Below are 24581 nucleotides of genomic sequence, written 5' to 3' on the forward strand. Positions count from 1 at the left end.
TAAATACTCTGAATTTAAGAGAATCTCTTAACACACATAGATCAAGAACTTATTGAGTAGGAATATTTGCAAACCAAGATACCAACTTATACACAAAGTCTGTATTTCACCAATCCGCTGGCGTTAGCTTGGTGGACTGACTGCCACAGCCATATTAGAGGCTGACACAGGAAGATAAGTAGGACGCTCCCTGCTCTCCAGCTCCGTTCTAGCCAGTGCCTGTACCTCTTGGGCCCCTGATTCCGTGCCTCACAGCCAGTACCTCTCGGGCCTCTGATTCCATGCCTCACAGCCAGTACCTGGTCACACTTTGCCTTGTCTTGGTCTCAGGATGCTGATGCTGTTACTTCTGTCTCCAACCAGTTCAGAATCAGGAGCCACATGTTCGGTTTTTTGCAGTCTCCACAGTACTGACCTTTTTGTCCAGTCTTGGAGAAGAGGTACAGATGCCCACTTCCCCAGTCACTTGATTTAGCACTGATTCAGCATTCATTAATATTCATCGGGCACTGATTGTGTACCAAGCACAGTTAAAGGAAATGGGAATACAGCAATGAACAGGACAAATAAGACCCCTGATCTCATGGAGCTTATATGCTGGTGAAGAAGACAAATTAATAAACCAATAAGAATTTCAAATACTGGTAGTGCTGTGAAAAATTTTTTTTTAAAAAAGTGATAGAATGGGGAGTGGAGGTGATAACGGACAGAAGAGCCATCTCTGCAGCAGTGACAGCTGATACTTGAGTTGAGGCAAAATACCAGGTGAAGAGGACACTAAGTGCTGAGGCCTTGAAGCAGGGCCACGCTCAGTGTGCTTGTTTCTGGGCCCAGATTGAAAAGTTCAGTCCTTCTTGAGAAGCTCACAGTTCACTAGGCGAGACACTGACATGAATAATTACAATACGAGGCAAACTGACCAGTGCTGTCTCAGAAGAGAGACAAGGAGGGTTAAACAGTGGGGGATGCAAATCTTGCCAGACCTTGGTACCCACCATGAAACGCTTAGGGCTTCATATATTATATATAACAGGTAGACAGCAGTAAAGTCTCAAAAGAATATGTGTTCGACGCAAGGAGGTCCTGTGAGTTCAGCGCTGGCTTCACAATATATACCTATTAACAATAACTGCTCACATTTATTACTGGGGCTTACCATGCGCCAGGCACTGTGCTAAGCCCTTTACATGGATTATCTCAATCCTTCCAACGATCCTTGGAAGATTGGTAAGATGGTTGGTAAGATGTGCTGCTGCTCTTCTTATGCCCCCTGTTCTCCCCCACCTCCAGCTCAAAAACGAGGGCAGCCTACCAGTTACCCCTAATCCCAGCTCCAGCAGCTGTCTCAGGCCTCTAAGAAGTCGTGGGTGGCTCCTGATCCAGTCCTTGCTCTGAGAAACGTGTCAATTTTTCTGTTGTCAACTAAAGAACAAAACGCACACATTATACATTTCTGATTCCTCCAAACTTTATTTCAAAATTCATCGTGTTCTAATTAAGGAAGACTTTTTTGTGCTCTGTTTTATGCTGCGTGGAGCATTTTGATCTTGGCAATCCTAATGTGGCAGGTTGGAGGCAGCATTTTTATCCCCATTCTGCTAAAGAAGAGACTTGGTGCATGAAAAGGGAAGAGGTGGCTTGAAGGTCGCTGCCTGCATCAGGAGCCAAGCCAGGAATAGAAGGCGACTGTCCATGCTCCAGACTTAATGTAATTTGTAATGTCCACTGAGCAGGCTCATCCCTCACATTCACAGGCTGCTACTGAGCTCTTCAGACCTCAGGAACTAGAAGAGTTACAAGAGAAATTGGTTTAAACCAGTGACGAATCATCCCTGGCTCCCCAGAGTATTCAGAAGAAAGTCCCTTTGAATCAGCTCACTGGAGCTTCAGGATCTGGTCCCCCGTGACTTCTCCAGGCTCATATCTTGCTTGGCCCCCACCCACTCCTTGGCTTCAGTCACTCTGGATGACTGGCAGTTCCCTGAATGCACTGTGCTCTTCTTACCTCTGTTCTGGTCTTTTTAAGTACCTTTGCCTATCTACCGTATTTCCCCAAAAACAAGACCTAACTGGATAATTAGCTCTAATGCGTCTTTTGGAGCAAAAATTAATATAAGATCCAGTCTTATTTTACTATAAGACCGGGCCATATAAAATAATAATAATATAATATAATATAATATAATATAATATAATATAATATAATATAATATAATAAATATAATAATAATAATATAATAATATAAGACTGGGTCTTACATTAATTTTTGCTCCAAAAGACGCATTAGAGCTGATTGTCCAGCCAGGTCTTATTTTCGGGGAAGCACGGTACCTCAAATGTCCATGCACCCTTCATCACATTAATTCTTATTTGTCTTTCAAAGCTCCAATGAAATATCTCTACAGAGCCTTCCTTTACCCCCCATCCATGCTGTCCCCAGCATTTTGTGCTCCACCTTTATGAGGCTGTCTCCCACAGACTAGACACTGCTCAGAGACAGGGATCATATAAGGAAAGACAGAAGGTTGTAAACAGAAAGAACTGGGAGAATGAACAATCTTGGAGCAAGACAATTATTTTAAAGTACCAGCCTGGCATATTCAAGTTCCTCTTTTGACTTACCGAGTCTTAACATTAAAAAGAACCTTACAGACTGTCCAGTCACTAGTTTTCAACTGTGCATGAAGAATTCCCAGCATTTCCTTAGAGGAGGGGACCCTGGGAGCCTGGTCTTTACCCCTAACTCAAACAGAGAAGCAGTATTTCATGTGCTGGCTTCCCGCAAGCTGTCATTTGAAGAAACAGTTTCCAAGAAAGACTGAAAAAATCCTGATCTACTTTAACCTCCCACCCATCACTGCAGCCTTCCCTTAAGCACCCCCAAGCCATTGGGCAACTGTTTGAAAACTTCCAGGCCCGGGAGCTCTCTACCCTGCCAACTGACCTGCTCCAAGACAGCTTTGAGTGATAGGAAGTTCTTCCCCACCCTGCACTGAAATCTACCACCTCTCACTCCCCTCACTGGACTTCATTCTGCCTGCCATTGCTAGAGCTTCCCAGAAAAATCTGTTCACTTTTCTACTTTCTACAGATGTGGGAAGACAGTTCTCAAGTTGCCTTGGAGTCTTGTTAGATTACACAACCTTCTGTCTTTCCTTATATGACCCAAAACCCCGGCTTCTGCTTCTAGATAGGCTAACACCACTATCTGCCTCACAGTAGGGGCCTGGAGTTGAGCCCAAGATAGCCTTGTGGGTGACCAGAGTGTACTTAGGATGGCAGCCTTTTGGGAGTTGGCATGACCCACCCCGCAATAATCTCCCCACATTGCCCCTCACTAATGTCACCTTACTGATTCCTCCACCTTGCCCTTTCCTCACTCTCATCCCCACTCCTACCCTGTCTTCCCATAACCCGCTATCAAACATGGCTCTTCCTACCTTGAATTCTTGACTTTGGAGCCTCTACATAATATCCTTATTTCATCTGGCTGGTTTCACCCTAGTCTTCCCATCATCACTTGAATTCTGACTGTGTTGCCCAGAACCTGTGTCCCTTCCAATAGAGGTGATACTTTTCTTGGTTCATCTGTATCAGCCATGGAAGTGATCAGAGGTAAGTGGTATTCCCTCAAGCGTCTCACTTACCATCACCCCACACACACACAGACATACACACAAATCCTTGCCTTGGTTTGAAACATCACTACGGGATTCTTGGCCCCTGTGATCCCCAGATGATCATTGTTGATCATTGTTGTTGTTCCAATATTCATGGTTTGGCATGAATCCCCACCTTGCATTCTTATTTCTTCAACCCACATTTATTCTTCCCTTTTGGCCTTGCCTTTGGTCAGACAGGTAGTAGCTTACAGAGCTTATATTTTGACACTGATTTTGCAGGAAAAGGAAGGGAGCAGAGAGGTATTTTGCTGAGCCTCACTTGGTGCATGACTCCGAACAGACTCTCTGAGATGTCTGCTTCCACGACCTCAGATTCTTCCATTTGATCTTTCCTAATAATACTATGGGAACAACATTACTCCCATTTTACAAAGAAAGATACTGGGGAGACAGCATTGCAGATGTTAAGAGTAAGGTCTAAAGTAGAATCCCAGCTCTGCCTTTGGACAAGTTACTCAATCTCTCTGAGCCTTTGTGTTCTCATCTGTAAATACAAAAATAACAGTTCTATCTAAAATAGTCCTATAAAAAAATAAAAGTTAAGAAAAGGATGTAATGATATAGTAGATGTAGTGTGCTTATCATGCTTCACACATGATAAAAGTGCAAAAAGCAGTACTGCTAGGTTAAGTGCTTTACCTTTTCAAGGCACAGTCCTGCAAGAGGAGGGGGGAACTTCTGCTTTTAGAAAATAAATCTTCTACTTCTAGAGCACAAGTTTCTATTGTGCTGTTTTTCCTGCACTATGTTGCCATTTTCAGAAATTCTTTCCCAAGAATTTAAAGAGGCTTGTGTAATAGCCATCATGCCAGAGAACATGGCACTAGGAATTTGGGAATCTCAACACTGGATTCACAAACTGGTGGGTAGCAGCAAGATGGGGAAGGCAGGGGTAAGCCCAGACCAGAATATACAGGTTGGAGTGACCATTCTTCCTCCTTAGTTGCCATGTGGAGACAGAGCCAGGAGTGCAGTTTCCAGGCTCTCAGCCTCACGTGGAAAGGTGCTCACTCGGGTAGTAAATGGCCATCAACTGTGACTGGATGGCCATTAACTGTGACTAGTTGGCCGTCAGCTGTAACCAGTGAGCCATTGGCCACTAATATAACTGCTGGGCTATGCTAGCAGTGGATTGTGGCTGGCAAGCGCGGATTGCATTTAGCACAGTGGATTGCAGTTAGTACTGCGGATTGCAGCTAACAAGTGGGGTTGGTTGGTTGGCAGAGAAGCGGACGGAAGGTTGCAGATCGTGTGGATTCTGTTTCCTGTGTCTCCAACCCAGCTGCCAGCGAGACTATAGTGGTATGACTCCCCTATCTATGGCTCCGTGGGTGTTCTTTTTTGGCCTCACCATATCTTGCGTTCTAATGCAGGATTGAAGGACAGAGACCCCACATGATACCCTGCATGACAGGCCAGCTGGCTGGATCCAGTGCCCACACCTGGGCAAGGGAAGGGAGGAGTGAGAGCAGGCAACTAGGCAGAGCCAGAGCCTGGCAGCTGACATCTGGGGTCAGGAGCCAGGTGACACTTGGAGTTCCAGGCCAAAGTACAGGGCCAGCCTGATTATCTGTGGACGGCTTATCTGAGACCAAGTTACTCCTAATTACAGAGCTTTACTTGTTAAATTCTTTATCAACTCATTAAATATAAGAGTGTACAGCTTAGAAAGACCAAAGCCTATAATTTTCCTACCTGGCTAGGCATCAGAAACACCTGAAGAACTTGTCAACGATGTCGATTCTTGGGCCCTACCCCTGAAATGTGGATTCTTTTGGCCTAGGGTGGGACCTGGGAAACTTTATTTGAAAACATTTTCTCTGGGTAATTCTGAGGCTTAGTTTGGCTTGGGAACCCCTGCAATAAGTTAGTGATTTTATACCTGAGGAAAAAGGCCCCAAACAGGTGAAATGACTTCCTCTATGTCCTGCAAGGTATTGGTAGCCACATTCCTTCTACTTATTTGTGGCAAATTTTCTCTGCACATTGGTCCCAGGCAACCCAACTGAAAAATATCTGAAAAGCAAAGATTTGATTATTGTCTGCTTCTAGGAAAGATCTCTGGGATGAGACTAGCTGTTTTTAGCATGTCTCGGGTGAGGACCTAGAGAGGAAAGAGAGGAAAGCAGGGCCTTCCCAGACTCTTGGAGTCCAGATGGCTTCCTTGTTGGATTGTGAGAGCTGAGAATTGCCCAGGCTGATGACCCTTGGGGCCAAATGCTGTATATTATCTGTGCCCGACCCCTGAAGCTGCATGGAGAATTGCATGTTGCCTGTGTAGCTGAAGCTCTCCAGCCATCCTGTGTGCTTTTGCTCTTGACTCGTAGTGAGGAGAAGGGGATGATGTATGGAGAGTGGGGAAGGCAGCAGGTGTAGGATGGATGGGAACTCAGCTGCAGAGCTTGGCCGAGAGACTCACACCCCATTGGAACTGGGATCGAGTGGCAGACCTTTCTTGTCAGTCTCCGTTTGCCTTAGCCAGCAGCATGCACTGTGTCCTCTGGACGTCCCTGTGAATTACTGTCAAGGTAGGGAAGCTCTGAGTATCTCAGTGGTGATCTACCGTGTGCCTTCTTCCCAGAGTGACCACTTTAGAAACCAAGTGACCCTCAGACAGCTTCCTATTTCCTGACCCTTCTCCTCTCTATACTTGGTCTATCTCTTCCTCCTTTCCTACCTTCAGCTCACGCTAAGGGACTTTATCTCTTGGGTGCTAGCTATACAACGTGTGGAATATGATCTGCCCCAGCAGATTTTGCAAGTGTATCAAACGAGTGAGCAAAAAAAAAAAAAAAAACTATCAAACGAGTGAGAAAAAAAAAAAAAACTAAGGTGGTATCAAGGTTACAAGTATGGTTAGTGAACACAATCCTGTTACTTCCTTTAACGTGGATCCAGGCACAAACGTCTGTGTTATTATCTACTTTCCCAGGAGAACATTTTTAGAAACGTGTCTAGCCCTCTTTCAAACCGATTTGTTCCCCTTTCCCTCATTTACCAGGTGAGTCATATGAGATAGTTCTTAAACAGTACATCTGCTAAGCACATGGGCAATGTGGGGAAGGGGGTGGACCTATGATTAGAGTTATGAGGCCTGGGTTTGAATCCCAGTTCTGACACTATCAGGCTATGCTTCTTGGCCAAGTCATTTCACCTTATGAAGCCAATAGTCACCTCCCAGGTTGTTGCAGAGCTCAAAAATGATCAAAGTTGGGGCGGCCGAATGGTTCAGTTGGTTAGAGCGCGAGCTCTCAACAACAAGGTTGCTGGTTCAATTCCCACAAGGGATGGTGGGCTGCACCCCCTGCAACTAAGGATTGAAACCGGCAACTGGACTTGGAGATGAGCTGTGCCCTCCACAACTAGATTGGAGGACAACGACTCGGAGCTGATGGGCCCTGGAGAAACAAGGGGGGGGGCCGTTCCCCAATATTCCCTAATAAAATTAAAAAGAAAAAAAATGACAAAAAAGGTGAAAGCATTTAGTGAACCAGAAAGTTCCTTACAACTGTCAGTTGTTGCTACAGCGTCCCATGGGAGGAGGTGAAATAAACAATAGCCCATTTTTCAGGGTTTATAGTCCAAAGAGGAAGACAAAATCTCATGGGCTTAACCAAGGAGCATACCTGCAAAGCAGTGAGAACTTTCTGTGCTAAGGGCTCCCCCCTGAGGAGGGTTGGTTCCAAGCAGCTGATGTAAATGCAGGAAGACTTCTTGAAAGAGAAGAGCACACCCTTAGTTCTCTTAGCCTTGGACAAAGCTACGCTCCTAGCGCTGCTTCTTGAAAAAGCCCCATGGCAAGCTGGATAACAAGTGTGGGGAATTACAGGCAATCCTTGCTGTGGAATCCATACTCCTGGAATACAGTGTGAATCTCCAAGAAGGGGACCCCATCCACACCCAAATTACTGCTTCCTGGCTGTGGGACACACAATGTTCCCACCAACAGGAAACAAAGCCAAGAAGGGATCTAGAGGTTCTCCCAGAAGAACTGTGGGGCAGAGTTTGAGGTGGCATCCTAACATGTCCAGTGCCTTCTTCTCCTTTAGGGAAACTGTCTTTCTCTCTTTCCCACCCCTCCATCCCTCCCTCTGGAGGGAAGGACAACTTCACAGCTCTAGAAAGACAAACCTTCCTCCCTCCCAGGATTGATAAGAGGAAGAAATGAGAAAATACATCTAAAGCACAAATATATAGACGGCTTTACTCCATCTATGAAAGGTTTTTATTATCATTACTTATCTTTGGGCTTCTCCTTTCACTCTCTGTGCTTTAGTTTTCCCTTATACTTAGAGATTAGACTGATAGCCAAGGGCCCTTCCCCTATAAGAGCCACCCCTCTCTGACCTGTTGTTCTTTAATGATCTTCTGCAGTCTCAGGCTAATTAGCTATGAAGAGAGACACCTAAGCCTAGTGGAAATTCCTCAAAAGATTGAGACCATTGTCATCACCCACAAAGCAAGAGCAAAGTCTGCACCTGGCCCATATATGGAGCCCTCCGTAAATACTTATGGAATGAATGAATGAACAAATGAATGAAACATGTGCTGTTTCCACTTCACCATGCTGTCTCTCTAAAATGTTAAATCTATACTAATTTACTACTACCACTATTATTAGAAGACATCACCCCAGCTTTCTGGGAGGTCTCCTATTTTTACTTCATCCCATAAGTAATGTGAGAACCAAGAAGAAGTTTTCTTAGTCTATTCAAGTTGCTATAACAGAATATCATAGCTAGGGTGGCTTATAAACCTCAGAAGTTTATTTCTCACAGTTCTGGAGGCTGGGAAATCCAAGACCAAGGCCCCTAAAGAGTCAGTGTCTGGTGAAGGCCCACTTCCTGATGCATAGATGGCCATCCTCTCTGTGTCCTCACGTGGTAGAAAGGGAGAGGAGCTGTCCGTGGTCTCTTTTATAAGAACACTAGTCCTGTTTTCGGCTCTCTGAGCAGCATCATGGCGGTCGGCAAGAATATGCACCTTACAAAAGGCGGTAAGAAGCGAGCCAAGAAAAAAGTGGTTGACCCATGTTCTAAGAAAGATTTGTATGATGTAAAAGCACCGGCTATGTTCAATATAAGAAATATTGGGAAAACACCAGTCACAAGAACTCAAGGAACCAAAATTACATCTGATGGTCTCAAGGGTTGTGTTTTTGAAGTGAGCCTAGCAGATATGCAGAATGATGAAGTTGCATTTAGAAAATTCAAGTTAATTACTGAGGATGTTCAGGGCAAAAACTGCCTGCTAATTTCCATGCATGGATCTTACCCGTGACAAAATGTGCTCCATGGTCAAAAAAATGGCAGACCATGATTGAAGCTCATTTCGATGTCAGGACTACCAATGGTTATTTGCTTTGTCTGTTCTGTGTTGGTTTTACTAAAAAACACAGCGATCAGATTTAGAAGACTTCTTATGCTCAGCATCAACAGGTCTGTCTGTCAAATCCGGAAAAAGGTGATGGAAATCGTGACCCGAGAGGTGCAGACAAATGACTTGAAAGAAGTGGTCAATAAATTGATTCCCGATAGCACTGGAAAAGACATTGAAAAAGCTTGCCAGTCTATGTATCCTCTCCATGATGTCTTTGCTAGAAAAGTCAAAATGCTGAATAAGCCTAAGTTTGAATTGGGAAATCTCATGGAGCTTCATGGTGAAGGCAGCAGCTCTGGAAAAGCTACTGGGGATGAGACAGGTACTAAAGTTCAACAAGCTGATGGATATGAGCCCCCAGTCCAAGAATCTGTTTGAAAATCAGACTTTTCGTGGTGACAAATAAAACCCGTTGCTGATGAAAAAAAAAGAACACTAGTCTCATCATGAGGGGTCCACCATGGTGACCTCATGACTTCCTAAAAATCCCACCTCCAAATACCATCATATTGGGGATTAAGTTTCACCATATGAATTGGGGGGGGGGCACAAACATTCCATCTACAGCAGAGATTCCCAACCCTTAGTCTTCTGTATAAATATCACAGGGGACCTTGCTAAACAGCTTCCTGCACCTACCCCAGAGATTACTGAAACAAAGTCTCTACAAGAAGGTCCTTGCTTCTTGTGTGCCTCCTTTTTTAAACTTTTTATTGTTGAAATTTTCATACATATACAAAAGTAGAGCTAATAGTATAATGAACCCCAATTCCCTATCACCCAACATGAAAAGTTTTCAACACATGACAATCTGGTTTCTTTTAAACCCCCACCCAGTTTCCCTCCAAATCTTGGACATCATTTTATTTCATCCACATACACTTCTGCTTATATTTCTAAAAGACAAGTACTTTTAAAAAAATTCCTAAATTAATTAACAATAATTCCTTAATATTATAAAATGTGAAGTCATATTCCAATTTCTCCAGTTGTCTCATAACTTTTTTTTACAGTTGATTTGTTCAAATCAGGATCCAAACAAGATCCACACTTTGGAACTAAATATAACTTTTAAGTCAATTGAAAAATAACATTTTTACATAGTTTTAGGCTCGCATAGAAGGTTCAGAAATCATATAGAGAGTTCCCATGTACCCTTCATGCAGGTTCTCCCAGTGGTAACATCTTACATAACAATAGTGTAATTATCAAAACCAGGAAATTGACAGTAGTACAATAATATTCAAACTACAGACTTTATTTGGATTTCACCAGTTTTTATATATACTCACTTTTCATTTTTTCCTTTTGCTTATAGTCCTAGGACATTTTATTACATGTATAGGTTTGTAGACAAATAATCAGGATACAGAACTGTCACCCAGAAAAAGTCCCTTGTGCTATATAATCAAACCCTCCTCCTCAACCTTAACTCCTGGCAACCACCGATCTGCTCCCCATTAGTACAATTTTGTCATTATGAGAACATATATAATGAAATCATATAGTATGTAACCTTTTAAGATTGAATTTTTTTTCACTGAACATAATGCCTTTGAAATCCATGCAAGTTATTACAAGTCTCAATAGCTGGTTTGTTTTATTGCTGAGTAGTATTCCATATTGTCACTTTTACCTTATAGGTATCCCTTCATCTCTTTAGTTTTCTTGCCATTTACTCGTTCAGAATCTCTGCCCTACAGAATTTTTCTCATTCTGAATTTTGCTGATTTCATCTCCATGGTTCCATTTACTTGTTCCTCTATTCCGAGTCATTCCTGTAACTGATAGTTAGATCTCCAGAATCAGATAGTCTTCTGGAAGGAAGCCCCATCCCCATTGGCAACTCTGAGGCAAGTGTTACTGTAGAGGAAAGAAATACCATGGGGACTGGGACCGTCTGAGGAGGCCCCCTGTAGGAGAAGGATTTGAACTGGGGTGGTACTCCAGGCAGCAGCCCCAGAGGCTGTGTCAGACCAGAATTTCCTGTGCAGGCTTTGTAATGGGTTTCGTGGAAGGCTGAGCTTAGGACACTGGTGAAACTGCATCTGCCTCCCGGACACTCCAGCCCCTGACCAACTAGTACCTCCATTCCTGAAACACCCCTAAGCTTGGAACTAACCCAAGTGGTTGGAGGACATGCACCTAAATAGGGGGCAATGCCTACCAGGGCCATGTTGGAGGTCAAGTGACCTCCAATATATTGGAGTCCATATAGTGGGTCCATGAAATTGTCCTAAGGGTCTTATGCACACCAGTCTTCCACCACAGCCTCCAGAGATTTCCTTCCCAAGATGGAAGACCGGAAACCTGGAGAGGTGAGGGCTACGCCTGCAACTCAAGGGGAAGGCAGGGAGTCGGGACAGAAGACCGACTTTGGAGTGTAGAACACTCAAGTCTTAGGTTTTCAGGGTCAAGAGGCTGAAACCCTCTGAAGCCCATGTCACAGGGCACTGTGCCACCTTTGCTTGCACATTCCCCTCCCCTCTACCCCGTACCTCAGAAGTGAGTACAGCTATCCAGGCTACATGGTTGGACAGCTCTGAAGCATCGAGTGTCCCCTCATATTATCCTGGCTCTCTGCCCCATCTTCAAGGATCGTAGGAACAAGTGCAATCCCTCTTCTACACAAAAACCTGCTGGGTGCTTGAAGGCAGCACCCCAAACAGACTGGCCACGGCCTACTGTTTACAAGGACTATCACATCTGATCCTTACGGCTCTTCAGTGGGGCATTATATTGTTGTTGTTGTTGTTGTTTTCATTTTACAGAAGGGGAAATAGGCTCAGAGAAAATAAATGTGTTGTCCAAGGTCACACCACACAAAATTTTAATGTATATCCTTTTCGACCTTGTCTTTTTCAAATTAAAGGAAGTCTAATCTCAATTCCTCTTACTGCAATGAGGGTATCCTTTGCTTTTTCATCAATGTGCCAGGATGAAAGACACTGCCTTCTGAGCAGAAAGGGACAGAAGCTAAAAATAGAAACTTTTTCTTGGGAAATTGAGGAGAAGGTGGGTCCCATCAAGCTACAGGAGTGTCCAGAAACCTAGTGGGATGAGCTGGGGGTGCGGTAGCTCATTCTGAGAGGAGTATGGGAATGTGGAAACTTGCTTGGCATAAGAAGGGCTGGAGAGAGCCAGGGAGAGGCTGCTCTGTATCAGTGGAGTCACTGGGTATAGGTCCACAGGGACAAGAGCCGGAAGCTGGTCCTGATAAGGCACTTGGAATGGTATGGCTGGAAGATGCTTTGTGACGCAGATGGAGAAAGTTGAGGCCCAAAGAGGGGCAGAAGCTTTCCCAGAGACACAACAGGGCAGGAGCCCAGGTCTGAATACCACCCCACTGGCACTTGGAGCTCCCATCAAGGAGTCATGTTCCCGGACTGTGCAGTGGAGAAGGGTCCGACCTCAACTAAGTTCTCAGTAACTCCCACCCGGCTTCAGAGACGAGGCCATAATTGAGCCATTTATCATACTCAGGATACAGTGGGAGGGAACAGTGCCTGTCCTGTGTAGGTGTGCAGTGCTGTAGGGTCACAGTGTGCCATCAGAGAAGATAGGGGTAACCCAAGGTCATACAGCTACTATGTGGTAAAGCCAGGAAGACCTTGTTCTCCAAGGTCTGGGTCTTCTCAGCCCCAGCAAAGCCTCCTGGAACAGTCTCCCTAGCCCAGACTGAGAGCTACAGGAAAAGGATCCAGGTGGTTAAGGAATCGGGGCTATCTCTGGCTTCTCCCAACCCTTCAATCTGTCAGCTGGTATTGTGGCAGACACCCAGGGCTCCTTGGGTGAGCTGGGAACTTCTGAAGTTCCTTCCAAATGGATCAGCTATATTTCCCACAATGTAAGATTCTGTGCTTTTCACTCTTCCCAGGCAAACTCCTGCCCATCCTATAAAACCCAGCTCGAGGTACAGCAAATGACTATGTACAAAGCCACAGAGGGAGTCACATCACATTCCAAAGAATCTTACAGACCATGATCTCCAACCACAATGCAATATAATTAGAAGTCAACAAGAAAAACATAAACCTCCCATAGGCTGAGAAACTAAAAAACACGCTTCTAAATCATCCATGGGTTAAAGAGGAAATGACAATGAAATTATGAAATATTTAGAACTGAATGATAAGGAAAGCACAAGCAGTTTTTCTTTCCTCTGTAAGCCAAAGTCCCTGAGCCCACATGCCGAGAACCTTCCATTGTCCCCACCAGATGCACTCTCCACCCTCCTCCACCCAACTCTAGGTCCCAGGAGCTCAACCTCTGTGTGTGTTTTATCAAGAGGTTCCCTGTCCTTGGCTGGAAGACTAGAAGTTGGCCAATGGGGAAACCTGGCCAGAGATCAGAGGGAGGGAAGAGAGGGAGGCCCCTTTAGACCCCCAGTCTTTCACAGAATGATTGCTGTGGGCTAGGTATGCCCCGCAAGCTTAGGCCACAGCTCCATTTGGTAGCCCCCTACTCATAGCTCCCACTCTGCCCACTCCCTCTCAGCACCCCTGCAGCTAGGGGTGACAGATTCAGCCGAGGGTAGACAATGAAGGGATGCACTTCCTAGCCCTTTGATGATACGCCATCTGTGTGGTTGCCCTGTAGCCTGAGTACACCTCTAAAGAGTACCTTCTTTAAACTCCCCTCAAATGCCCAATTTGGGTGTTCCACATGTTTCCTACAGTTAACCCCACTCTCACAAAGTGTTCCCCATCAGTCCGTAGCCATGTTCTCACTTCTGGATGACTGAGCCCCGCCTTTGTGTTATCTGCGTGTGCTGACCTGTTGTCAGCTGAGGTCAGGGACTCGGGGGCAACTTCATCCTCTGCGATCCTGCTCTCAGTGCACAGGGTCATGCCTAGTGATGGAGATTGATTAGGGTACCAAACAAATAAAGGACTAGACTTGAATTCCTTCTACATATACTAGAGCGTACAAATGATTATAGAGGATTTGAAGCAGAGTTAAGACCCACACAGCGGGGCGGGGGGAGACAAGAACTTTAGACTGGGGCAAAAACAAGTACTCAACAAAAGAATCCTCAGTTCTATGAGTTGGGATTCTTCAGGACCCACCTTGTTCTCATGCCATCGAGCAAGAAGAAGATCCAGGAACAAGGAGCCCAGTGAGCATCTGTGCCAGAGTAAATGCCCTCCTCCAGCCTCCAGCTCTCCCCTACTCATGCCTGCTCACCTCCCGTACCCCTCCAGGGTGACTTCTGCAGCCCATCCAGCTGCCTTGGCCCTCCTACCCTAGAAGGGCCAAACTCCCCTCCCTTCCCAGGACAGACCCAGACACCTGGTCCCTGGGCCTGGGGCCCACAGTGTGCATTAGGTGCTGGTGTGGGATATCTGTCTGCCCTTGGGAAGAACCCAAGTAGAAAAGTAAGGAGAGCAGATCAGGTCTTGAAGGGTTTGGATTTGGTTAGAAGGAAGGAGGGAAGGAAGATATTCCAAAGGGGGAACAGCTGGAACAAATGTCTGCCAGTGGGAAATGGGGTGTTTTCAGGTGAGGAGCAAGGAGAATCAGCCTAGTCTGAGCAAGGACTTCAGCCCTGGCAGCGGAGGTGAAAGTCTGTGGTTTGAGCACTGGTCAGGGCTAGTCCTTTCAGTGCGGGGGTGAGGGACTCACTCATGAGTCCCAAGGCATGCATGGATGCACTCATTCATTCATTCATTCATTCATTCATTCAGCAAACGGGTATTAGGTACCTGCTATGTGCCAGGCACTATGCCAGGAGCTAAGGGTATGGAAGTACATAGGGCAGACCTGCTCTCTTATTGAGCTCAGGCACAAGTGAGACACATGATTCTGGGAGGGCAAGAAAACCACCATTTCTAGCAGATCTTTTCTTTCTGCTCCAGACAGAAGCTGAGCTTGTCCCCATTTTACAGTTGAGAAAACTGAGGCTGCCTCTTTGGTAGAAGCCCAAGCAGACACTGAAAGGACCAGCTAGTCCTTTGCCCAACGGGAAGTTAGGAGCACAATATAGACTTTCCGGAAAGGCCAGTCACTGCGTCTGTGTATTCGTGTGGGGGGGACCCCCATTCCCCGCCCCCTCCCCGCCCTCTGGCAGCGTCGTGCCGGAGCCCGGGAGGGCGGGGGCGGAGCTGGCGTCGCCCGGGGGCGGGAGGGCCACCGCGGCCCGACAGGGCAGGCAGGCGGACAGGCTAGAGAACCCGCAGAGCAGGAGGACCGGCAACAGGAGGCGACCCAGCGCGTTGGGGATGTGACCCACAGCCAAACGAGGACTCGTGCTCATCCACCGAGGCAGACCCCGTGAGTGAACGCCGCGCCCCACGCGTCCCCGCCGCGCAAACGACCCAGCCTTGCTTCCACTTTCATTTCTTCTGCTGTCCCGCGTGGCACCATCCGGAAGCGACCTCTGCCTGAAGGCAGGCTGACCAGTCCTGGTCTGGGGTTCCGGCTCAGAGAGGCAAAAGTCGAGGTTGGGGGGTGGCGGTATTTGAGGGGGGCGTGTCTTCGAGAGCGGAAATGTCAGTCCTGCTCTCTGTCCTACCACGGGTCTGTCATGGCAGCTGTGCTGAAGAGGGGTGGGGGGAGATGACCAAGGGGTGAGCTTGGGTGGCCGAGTATTGGGGGGTGGGCCCAGTCTGAGTTCAGGGCATGGAGTCCCCCAACTCTACTTTTCTCTTGAATCTCTGCCCTGCAGGGCGCCCCGCCCCCACATCACACAGCCCTAGGCTGGATTCTGGGTTCACACTGGGGTCAGCCTCTGGCAGAAATTCTGGGCCAGGCCTGGAGGATGGCAGGTGTGGCACTGACAGGGTACAAAATGTCAGAAGCTGGTAGGGTCACTCTGTGGTCTTCATTTGGGAAGCCCAGATGCCCACCCAAGGTGTGAGCCATCACTGGCCACTTTAGGTATAAAAGGACACCCAGCGTTGGGAAACAGGCTAAGAGGGGGAATGATCATAGTTCAGGGAGGGAACAAAGGTTCTGTGAGGGCTAGAAACTCAGGAAGGGCAGGGCAGTGGGAAATGAAGAGGGATATGTGACATGGATAGAAGGGCATCTTTCGACCACCCCCACCACATTCCCACCCCCTTCCCCAAACTTACGTTTTCCTGGGAAAAGACCTAGGCCTTGAAATTATACAGCAGGAAGGTGGGACTGTAGCTCACTGGTCACTATAGCTGGGGGTGCAATGGGGGAGGCTCAGCATGCTGGAAGAACAGAAATTAGGTTGGTCTAATTGGTGCAAAGATGCTTCCCCTCTCCTTCTTTTCTCCTTATCTCCACCAGTCCAGCTACCAGCCAGTGCAGGAAGATGGTCCTTTACTCTTGTTGTGGGCTGAGCCCTATCTTATCCCAGTTCCCAGTAATACCATTGGAGATACCATGCCTGTAACTTGCTATGTGAATGCAAGCTCTTCAAGTTCCCTTTCTGGGCCTCAGTTTCCCTATCTGTACAAGAGGGTTGGGCCACTTGATTTCTCACAGCTATTTCAACCCTAAGATTCTTGATTCTAAGCTTACCTTAAAGTCTGAGCATCAACTATGTTCCAGGCCCTGATCTAGGCTGGGGGATGGGGTGGGTGGAAGCACCAATGGCCAAAGAGCAGCCTCCACCCAAGGAAAAAGAGAGGGGGCTGTGGGAGGAGGTAGCATTCAACCTACCATGTGTAGTCAAGCAAAGGGACCAGTGTAAGAAAACACACAGGCAGGAAAGGGGGCAGGGGAGTGTTGTCCAGGGATCCGCAAGAAGCTGATGTCGGGAAGGGGGGCTGGAAAGGTAGGTTGAGGTGCTGAATACCAGGGTGATGGTCTGTTGGTAACTGTCAGGAAAGGGGGCTGCAAGAAGGTGCAGAGCCAGGAGCCCCACCTAATTGCACTGTGAGTGATTCTGAAAGCACCTCTCCCAAGCAGAGTTTAGAATGCAGACAGCAAATGAAGTGTGGAAGTCTCCCCCTCTTGGGTCTGGAAGCTCAGGTCCCACATTGGGGCCTCCTTTGGGTGAGAAGGCAGGGGGCAGGGGATGGATGAGATGACCGGCCATATCTTTGAGGTTTTTTTTCAAGAAGGTAAGATCTTGCTGGGAGACCTGCCTCTACTCTCCAGACTCCTCTCATTTTACTTGACTGTCCCCCCTCCTGACCTGCCTCTTGTGGGTACAAAAAGGAACCCCTGTTCCGAACTTCTTCACTAGGTTCAATTATTGTCTGACGTGATACTTTCCCCAACCCATAGGTACTATGCCTTAGGTTACACCCAGTTGTCTCCTTGTTCCCATTCTCCTTCCCCAATCCTGTGCCAGCATTACTAGAAACAAGAGAAAGGAAAATGCTCCAGTGTCAGCTCTGAGGTCAATGTCAGGCTTTGTGGCTATATTCAAGCCTCAGTCTAGGGCTGGAGTCAGGACTCCCATTGACCAGGTCAAGGTCAGGTCAGAGTTCAGCCTGGAGCCAGCGCTCAGTGCTTAGTCTATATTCAGCCTTCGTGCTCAGTCTGGGGTCAGAGTCAGTGCTTGGTTTGTGGCTAAATTTCAGTCTTAGCAGATACCTGGGTCTTCATTTCCCAAGACCTCGCACACTCTCAGGAGAGATGAGATGACTACCCTGAGAGTCCCAGAAACCTGGCCTGTGTCAGTATGACCCAGGAAGTTGCATGGGCCTGCTACAGGAGCCACCCAGCCATGGTGGAGCTGGGTCTAGAACCCAGGACGCCTGCTCCAAGCCTAGGGTTCTGATTGCTGTCCCCAAAGTCTGTTCTGAGTCTGGGATCCTTCAGCCCTAAGAGGCAAAGCAAATTCATCTGAATTCTAAATGGGCCCAGCTGGGTGGGTCTGACTACATTCTCCTACGTCCCAGTACTAGGCAAATAGTGGGTGCTCTAGGAATGTCTACTGAGTGTCAGGTGCAGGGGAAGGGAGCAGTGGCTTGTTGGAGTTTGGGGGTGAAGGAGGCTGTCTTGGGGAGAAGAATTTTCAGCCACTGTTGGAGGAAGTGGCACCCTTCTAGACCTGCCACCTCCCCCTTTCCTCCAGCGCCTGCAGCCACACTCAGAGGCCGCCCAGCTGGCCATATGGGGGCCCTTTCCTCTTTCAGAGTAATAAAAGGAAAGGACATTTTTGGTAGAAAAGTCCCTTCTGCTCGCTGGGAATCCCCGGTGGCCGGATGGACTACGGGATATCCCAGAGGAAGCTGAAGGCAGGGGCCCTCCCACTACCCCTAGCACAATGCATCCAGGCTCTCCCACGCCACAGCAGCTGGCCTCTGGGGCCCCAGGGGTCATCTCATCCAGGCCTGTGCCTCCTCAAGGGTCTGCAGGAAGCTTCTGCCACCTCTCTACTGGTCAACAGCAAGTCTGAGGAGCTGTTTGGAGCCAAGGCCCAGCCCTCTGTGAGACGCAATGGATGTAGAGTGGCAGGGGGAACAATAAGGGAGGGCTGTGGTGCGTGGCAGGGGGAACTAGGGCAGCCTGGAAAGAGGGCGGGGGCGCTGGACCCAGGGGATCTTGGAGGATTTAGAATCCAGGCAGAGGCTATAGAGTTGGGTCAAAAGCTGAAAGGTAAGAGTCAAAAGCTGAGAGGTAAGAGGGAAATAATGTGTTGGGAAGTCAAAGCCCATTTGGTAAGGAGCTGATCACCATGTTCCCCCATGCCCTTGGCCCTGGCAGGGTATCCTCAGGTCTTGCCCCCGGACACTTGGCCCTCAGCCCAGCCTGGCCATGGCGTTGTGCCTGAAGCAGGTGTTTGCTAAAGACAAGACATTCCGGCCACGGAAGCGCTTCGAGCCGGGCACACAGCGCTTTGAGCTGTATAAGAAGGCACAGGCATCACTCAAGTCGGGCCTGGACCTGCGCAGTGTAGTGAGGCTGCCGCCGGGCGAGAACATCGACGATTGGATCGCCGTGCACGTGGTGGACTTCTTCAACCGTATCAACCTCATCTACGGCACCATGGCCGAGCGCTGCAGCGAGACCAGCTGCCCGGTGATGGCTGGAGGGGCACGCTATGAGTACCGCTGGCAGGACGAGCGCCAGTACCGGCGGCCAGCCAAGCTGTCGGCACCACGCTACATGGCCTTGCTCATGGACTGGATTGAGGGCCTCATCAACGATGAGGATGTATTTCCCACACGCGTTGGTGAGTGCCACCTGGCATGCAGTTCAGGCCTGGCCAGGGAGGGAGGGCATCACCAGAGCCATTTCACAGATGAGACATTTAGTTTGATATAGCAGTTCTGTTGGTGGGGTGGTAATTTTCATCCCCATTTTGTAGAAGAGGAAACTGAGGCTCAGAGAGGTTTATTGTCTGCTCAAGATCAGGCATCTCGAGCTAGGACTGCCTGAATCTCAGTTTGGGGCTCTTCTTATCTGAAGCTTGAGTGCCCCTCCAGGAACCACCCTGGCAAGACCACTGTGATTCTCAGAACTTTCCAGAAGAGGTGCCTCAAGGTGCTTCTGGCAGGTCCCTGCTTGGGCTAATCTGACTGGCGGCCTCCTGGGAGTCCCCTCTTTGACTCCTGGGAGTCCCCTCTGACTCCTGGCCCTGGAAAGGGAACGGGGTAGGGATTGGGCCAGATGGTACCGCCACTTCAAGGGACTCTGAGGGCAGGATTCTCCCTTGTCAGGCCGAAGCCATGGGGCCTTTTCTTATCTTAGCTGGACAGCCTGGGCGGGTGAGGATTGGGTGGGGAGACGAGTGATGTCACCCTGGCCCTGCTTCCCCACCCAAGGGCAGAAAGAGGGGGTGTTGGCCCAGGAGCTGAGCAGGCATGGCACTATGTTCGTCACAGTAGACCCATCCCCACATGGCCTCATGTTCATTCCTGTTAAGACATTGGGAATCAGAGATGGGTGGGGCAGGATGGTCAAGCCCAGAGGGCAGAAGTCTGAATGCTGAGGGGAACTGCGCACTGAGTCACAATTCAATGCCCATGGCCTCTCCCCAGCTGATGGCCTACCACGTACTGCGCTATCTTGCCCAACAATGGGTATCTTCATTTAACGTGGGAGGAAACTAAGGCCAGGAGAGGGACAGTGCACTGAATCAGGAGGGATTCAGAACTACAGCTCAGCTCTCGCGGGGCCCGGGCCCCAAGTCTAGATGGGCAGGACAAGTCTGAGGGACCCAGGCTGGGCCTGGAAGGGCTCACAGGGAGGCAGGCTCAACCCCACCTGAGAGCAGTGAGGAAGCGGAAGGGCTCTATGGAGTGGGCTGGGCTCTATTTCCTTCTAGCCTAATCCCCAGGCCTGTGAGACTCCAGGTGTCTGTGCCTTGACCCTCGGATGGCTCTGCCACAGTAGAGAAGAGGACATGCCCACCAAGATCTCTACTCTGAGCATGGGGGACTGAGCGAATTTGTGCCGTTTTCACAGATCCTGGAGCTTCTCTCGTGCAGGGTCTGTGGCATCTGCCTCAGAGGGGCTCTATAGGGCAGAGCAAAGAGGGCTTGAATCCTGCCTCCAGGCTGTACTAATGAATAGTTCTATGGCCTTGAGCGAGTGGCTCCACCTTCATGCACCTCCATTTTATCACTTCTAGAATGGCTGTCATACCCATTATCATAGGAGGCTAAAGGTACAAAGGGCCCAGCACAGGACCTGGCTCAAAGATGGAAGTGTGCTATTGAATATTTGAAGGAATGAGAGATATTGGAACTAGTTCTTGGAAGAGTTAGTAGTTCTCAGGATTGGGGAGGTCTGGGGACTGCTGTGTGAATGTTGCAAAGAGGAAGGAACTGGGGTGGGCTGGAGAGGGATGTCAGGATCACGAAAGGCCTTGAGCAGGCACCATACTGGGAAGTCAGGACTTCATCACAAAGGCCCATGGTTTTAAAAATGAACCCCAGATGTCGATGAACTCCCCTTGGAATTGTATCCAGGGGTGTCATGTGAGAGCCCCTACGGATGCCCATATTTCTGGGGAGAGTTTGGGCATCACTTTCCTCCTAGTCTAAGAACGGTTGGTCAGTGACCCCCACCAGGTGGCCGAGTCCTGCTCAGGAGACAGGAAAATATAGATGGTGATCTGCATTTCAGTCGGGGAGCGACACGGTCAGATTTGTGCTTCATTAGAAAGGGAAGTAAGGGGCAAAGCAAAGCACAGTCTCTCCCTGTCTCCCACAGGCAAGTGTGCAAGTCCGAGGGCTTTCTGGGGGACGGGGTTGGGCCGAGTGCCATGCCAGGTGCTGATTCTCCCCACTCCTGCCCGCCCCGCGTCCCCAGGAGTCCCCTTCCCCAAGAACTTCCAGCAGGTCTGCACCAAGATCCTGACGCGCCTGTTCCGCGTGTTCGTCCACGTCTACATCCACCACTTCGACAGCATCCTCAGCATGGGGGCTGAGGCGCACGTCAACACCTGCTACAAGCACTTCTACTACTTCATCCGAGAGTTCAGCCTGGTGGACCAGCGGGAGCTGGAGCCGCTGGTGAGGCCAAGCCCCCACTGCCTTCCCCACCAGGGCTCGCCTCTGAGTTTTCGGATCCAAAGGCTACCTGCTTTAAGAAAATCCAATTAGGGGAAGCCAATTCATTTAACGATTCTCTACTCTAATAGAGCATTCATTCAAGTGTCAAATTATAAACCCAGATCTGCAGCCGGGATTGGGGGGTGGAAGTGGGGGAGGGGAGGGCTGGAGGGGCCAGATTCAGGCAGAAGAGCAGCCAGTCTGTCCGTTTTGGGAAGGGCCCACCTGGCAGGTTGAGCTCTGACTGACCCCTCCCCCACCTTGTGTCTCTGCAGAGGGAGATGACAGAGCGGATCTGTCACTGAGCCCAGACCTGGACATTGTTGCCCATCAGATGGACCATCTGAACACTGAACACAGAGTGGCTAGGGGAGGGGACATTTAGTGGTAGAGGAACTTGAAGGCCCTGGGACCCCTCCACATACCCAATGCCCCTGGACTTCCGGTTCTCAGGAGTCTTGCCCATGTGTCCCCTGACTGCTTGTGAATGGAGATGGGGAGAATTTAAAGGTGGGCAAATAGATGGGAAGGAAGAGCTAAATCAACATGAAGTCTGGGGGTGGGGTAGGCTAGAGGGTTTTACTCTGATACTTGACCCGTCCATGGTGGTTCCCCAGCCTACGTGGGGAATTGTGGATGTGGCGGAGGTGATGGCAAGAAAGGTACAAGAGAGTGAGCAGCCTATGTGTGAGTGAGCACAGATGATTCTGTGTGTGTGTGATTTCACTGTGGAGTGTGTCTGTGAGGGCTGGCTGCCTTAGACCCTCCCTGGCACATAGTAGGCCCTCATAAATGTCAGGTAAATGGATGGATGGATGGAACATTGAGGGCCACATGGCTAGTGAATGGACTCTTCCAGGCGTGGAGAGCCCCCATCCTGCAAGGACCTGCCTCCTTCCAAACCATCCCTGAGACATTCCAGCTGGTTGGCTCTCAGGGCATGGCTATCCACAGAGACACTGGATGTTCATTCAGCACTCCATTACTCAGCACCCCCATGCCCAGCCCTGTACCCTGACCCACAAGTGGGGGACCTGAGGAGGGACAGGTCCTCCCAGAGCCTCCACACTTGGGAGGCCAGAATGAAGAGCCAGAAAGGACCTGAGGATCATCCAGGGTCACTCACAGAATCCTCCATGTACATAGGAGGAAACTGAAGCCAGGAGAAGAGGAGGGAGAAACTCCTCACAGCAAGGCTTTAGTGGAGCTGGAGTAGAAACCAGGGGTCCTGATTCCCATCCAGGGCCTTTGGATTGCTACGTAGGGAGATGAGAAGCATGTGGAAAGAGGGTTTGACAGCCCCTCTCCAGAACACAACTGTTTTTGCTTTGAGCAAGGATTTCTAGCCTGATGCCAGAGTGCCCCACCTTCCCTCAGGTCTGAGGTTATCTGCTGAGCCAGGCCTCCAAAATTATGACCCTTTTCATGGCCCAGCAGCTGCCTGATCTCTGGGGAAGCAGATGGGGCTCCTGGAGCCTGCCAGCTGGACCTGGGACTGCAGCCTTCTGAGAAGTTCCCAAAGGAACACACTGGCCCAGCAGCTTTGCCAGAGGCCCCGGGGTGGGGTGGGGTGTCAAAGATTCCCCCAGGGAGGACTGTGGATTGGAAGATGGATTCTAGGCTGTGGCCAGTGCTGATTGCAGACGTGGGTAGGAGGGGGGAATCTATTTTTGTGAAACAGAGGGAAGACTTTATTGTTATTTTTTGTAAAATAAAGGAGGCAAACTAAAGCTGCACTGGTGGGAAACTGTGGTCTGGGTGCCACATGGCTCCTGGGCACGCTGTGAAAGGCATTGGGCCAAAATGGGGCGGCGAAGGCTTTTTGTCCTGAGATCCTGGGCCATATGGAGAGCTGTTGGGTGTGGTCATATCTGGCCTAGCTCTCCAGGGTGGAGACACCAAGGTTTCCCCAGGGCTCTGAGAATTCTTAACCCAGAATTCCTGGACTAGGTAGGCTACGACTCTAGGAGTGGGGAGGGCTGGCCTTTGCTTTCAGGGAACTCAGTCTCTTGAGACAGTATTTCCATGTTTCAGTTCAGATCACCTGGCACTGGCAATTCTCACCCTATTCCTTTAATCTGGGTGGCTTATTGGAGCTAATGGATTAAGGCACAGGGCAGAAACACTGTCCTAACCCTAAGCATAGCAGGGGAAGACCTTCTCAAGAAAAGGCTTTTTGTTGGGTACCAACTAGAACTCAAAAGTGGGGGTGGCAGGACATGGGGCTAACTCTTGAGCTTATTCCTCAGGAGATACTCGAGTCTCTTAGCTCAGGTCTTTCTCATTCCACTGCTCCTTACCTTCAAGCGGCCCAGACAAATTGAAAAGCAGCTTGGTTCTAAAGAGTCAGCAAAGGCCTACTTAGAGCTCTCCCCTCTACCTGAAGAGACAGCCTGACTTTGTTCAGTGGTTCTCCTGGGAGGCAGAGGCCTAGGGGCTAGTCCAAGCCCAGCCCCTGCGGTACTATGGTAGGCCCCTTACCCCTCCATACCTCAATTTCCCCCATCTGTTTCATGACTAGGAGTTTGAGTAAGGAAATGATTGATTCAAAGCTCCTTCAATACAGTCTGTGGGTCATTCACAATAATAACAATAGCTAATGCTACATAGGTGTCAGGTACAATTCTAAATGCATGAATCAAGTCTGTCTTTCGCTAGCTGCCTGGCTACCTGCTTGACTCCAGTATCCCTCCTTTCACTGTTCTAGGATCTGTAAGGCCCTCCATTCTGCTGCCCCTTCTTCTGACTCATCAAAGGAGGCCCCAGTCCAGCATTCAAAAAGGTGGCTCTGCTTGTACACTTCCTATGACAGGTCACTCACTACTCCTTCAGTTACTGGACAGCTCAGACTCAGAGAATTAGGCTCTGGGCTCATAGTTGTTTTGCAATACACCCTGGCAGTGAGGGTAGATTTTTTTTCTCAGAACTGTAGTCAAGGTCTGCACCTTACAAACTGTTACAAAATGGCTTTGGAAAATTCAAGGAGGGATGCTTAGAGAAGACTAGACAGAGGCAGAGAGAAAAGAGGAGACAGAAGAGAGCTGGGGCCTCAGCAACACAAGAGAAAAGAGCCCCCCCCCCCATAGGGCA

At 48.9% G+C, this 24581-nt stretch overlaps 1 protein-coding gene and 1 pseudogene across 2 annotated transcripts; both read left to right on the top strand.

Moving 5' to 3' along the window:
• The first annotated feature begins 8628 nt into the window (after nucleotides 1-8628).
• On the top strand, nucleotides 8629-9441 carry LOC308500887 (small ribosomal subunit protein eS1-like; annotated as a pseudogene). The gene has a single exon. The product of its transcript is annotated as a small ribosomal subunit protein eS1-like (transcript).
• A 5716-nt stretch (nucleotides 9442-15157) lies between these two features.
• MOB3C (MOB kinase activator 3C) lies at nucleotides 15158-23226 on the top strand. Its single transcript, XM_081057947.1, has 4 exons — nucleotides 15158-15336; nucleotides 18697-19165; nucleotides 21250-21452; nucleotides 21767-23226. Exons 2-4 carry the CDS (start codon nucleotides 18748-18750, stop codon nucleotides 21794-21796), a joined length of 651 nt encoding a protein of 216 aa, XP_080914073.1. The 5' UTR covers nucleotides 15158-15336; nucleotides 18697-18747; the 3' UTR covers nucleotides 21797-23226.
• The last annotated feature ends 1355 nt before the right edge of the window (nucleotides 23227-24581 follow it).

The sequence above is a fragment of the Rhinolophus hipposideros genome (assembly GCF_964194185.1).
Source record: "Rhinolophus hipposideros genome assembly, chromosome: 8".
NCBI lineage: Eukaryota > Metazoa > Chordata > Mammalia > Chiroptera > Rhinolophidae > Rhinolophus > Rhinolophus hipposideros.

What these genes read in the sequence shown, in the direction of transcription:
- MOB3C (XM_081057947.1), top strand. Translation starts at nt 18,748, where the DNA reads ATGGCGTTGTGCCTGAAGCAGGTGTTTGCTAAAGACAAGACATTCCGG. An exon ending in TGTATTTCCCACACGCGTTG is followed by an intron (nt 19,166 to 21,249) that starts GTGAGTGCCACC and finishes CCGCGTCCCCAG; the next exon opens with GAGTCCCCTTCCCCAAGAAC. An exon ending in AGCGGGAGCTGGAGCCGCTG is followed by an intron (nt 21,453 to 21,766) that starts GTGAGGCCAAGC and finishes GTGTCTCTGCAG; the next exon opens with AGGGAGATGACAGAGCGGAT.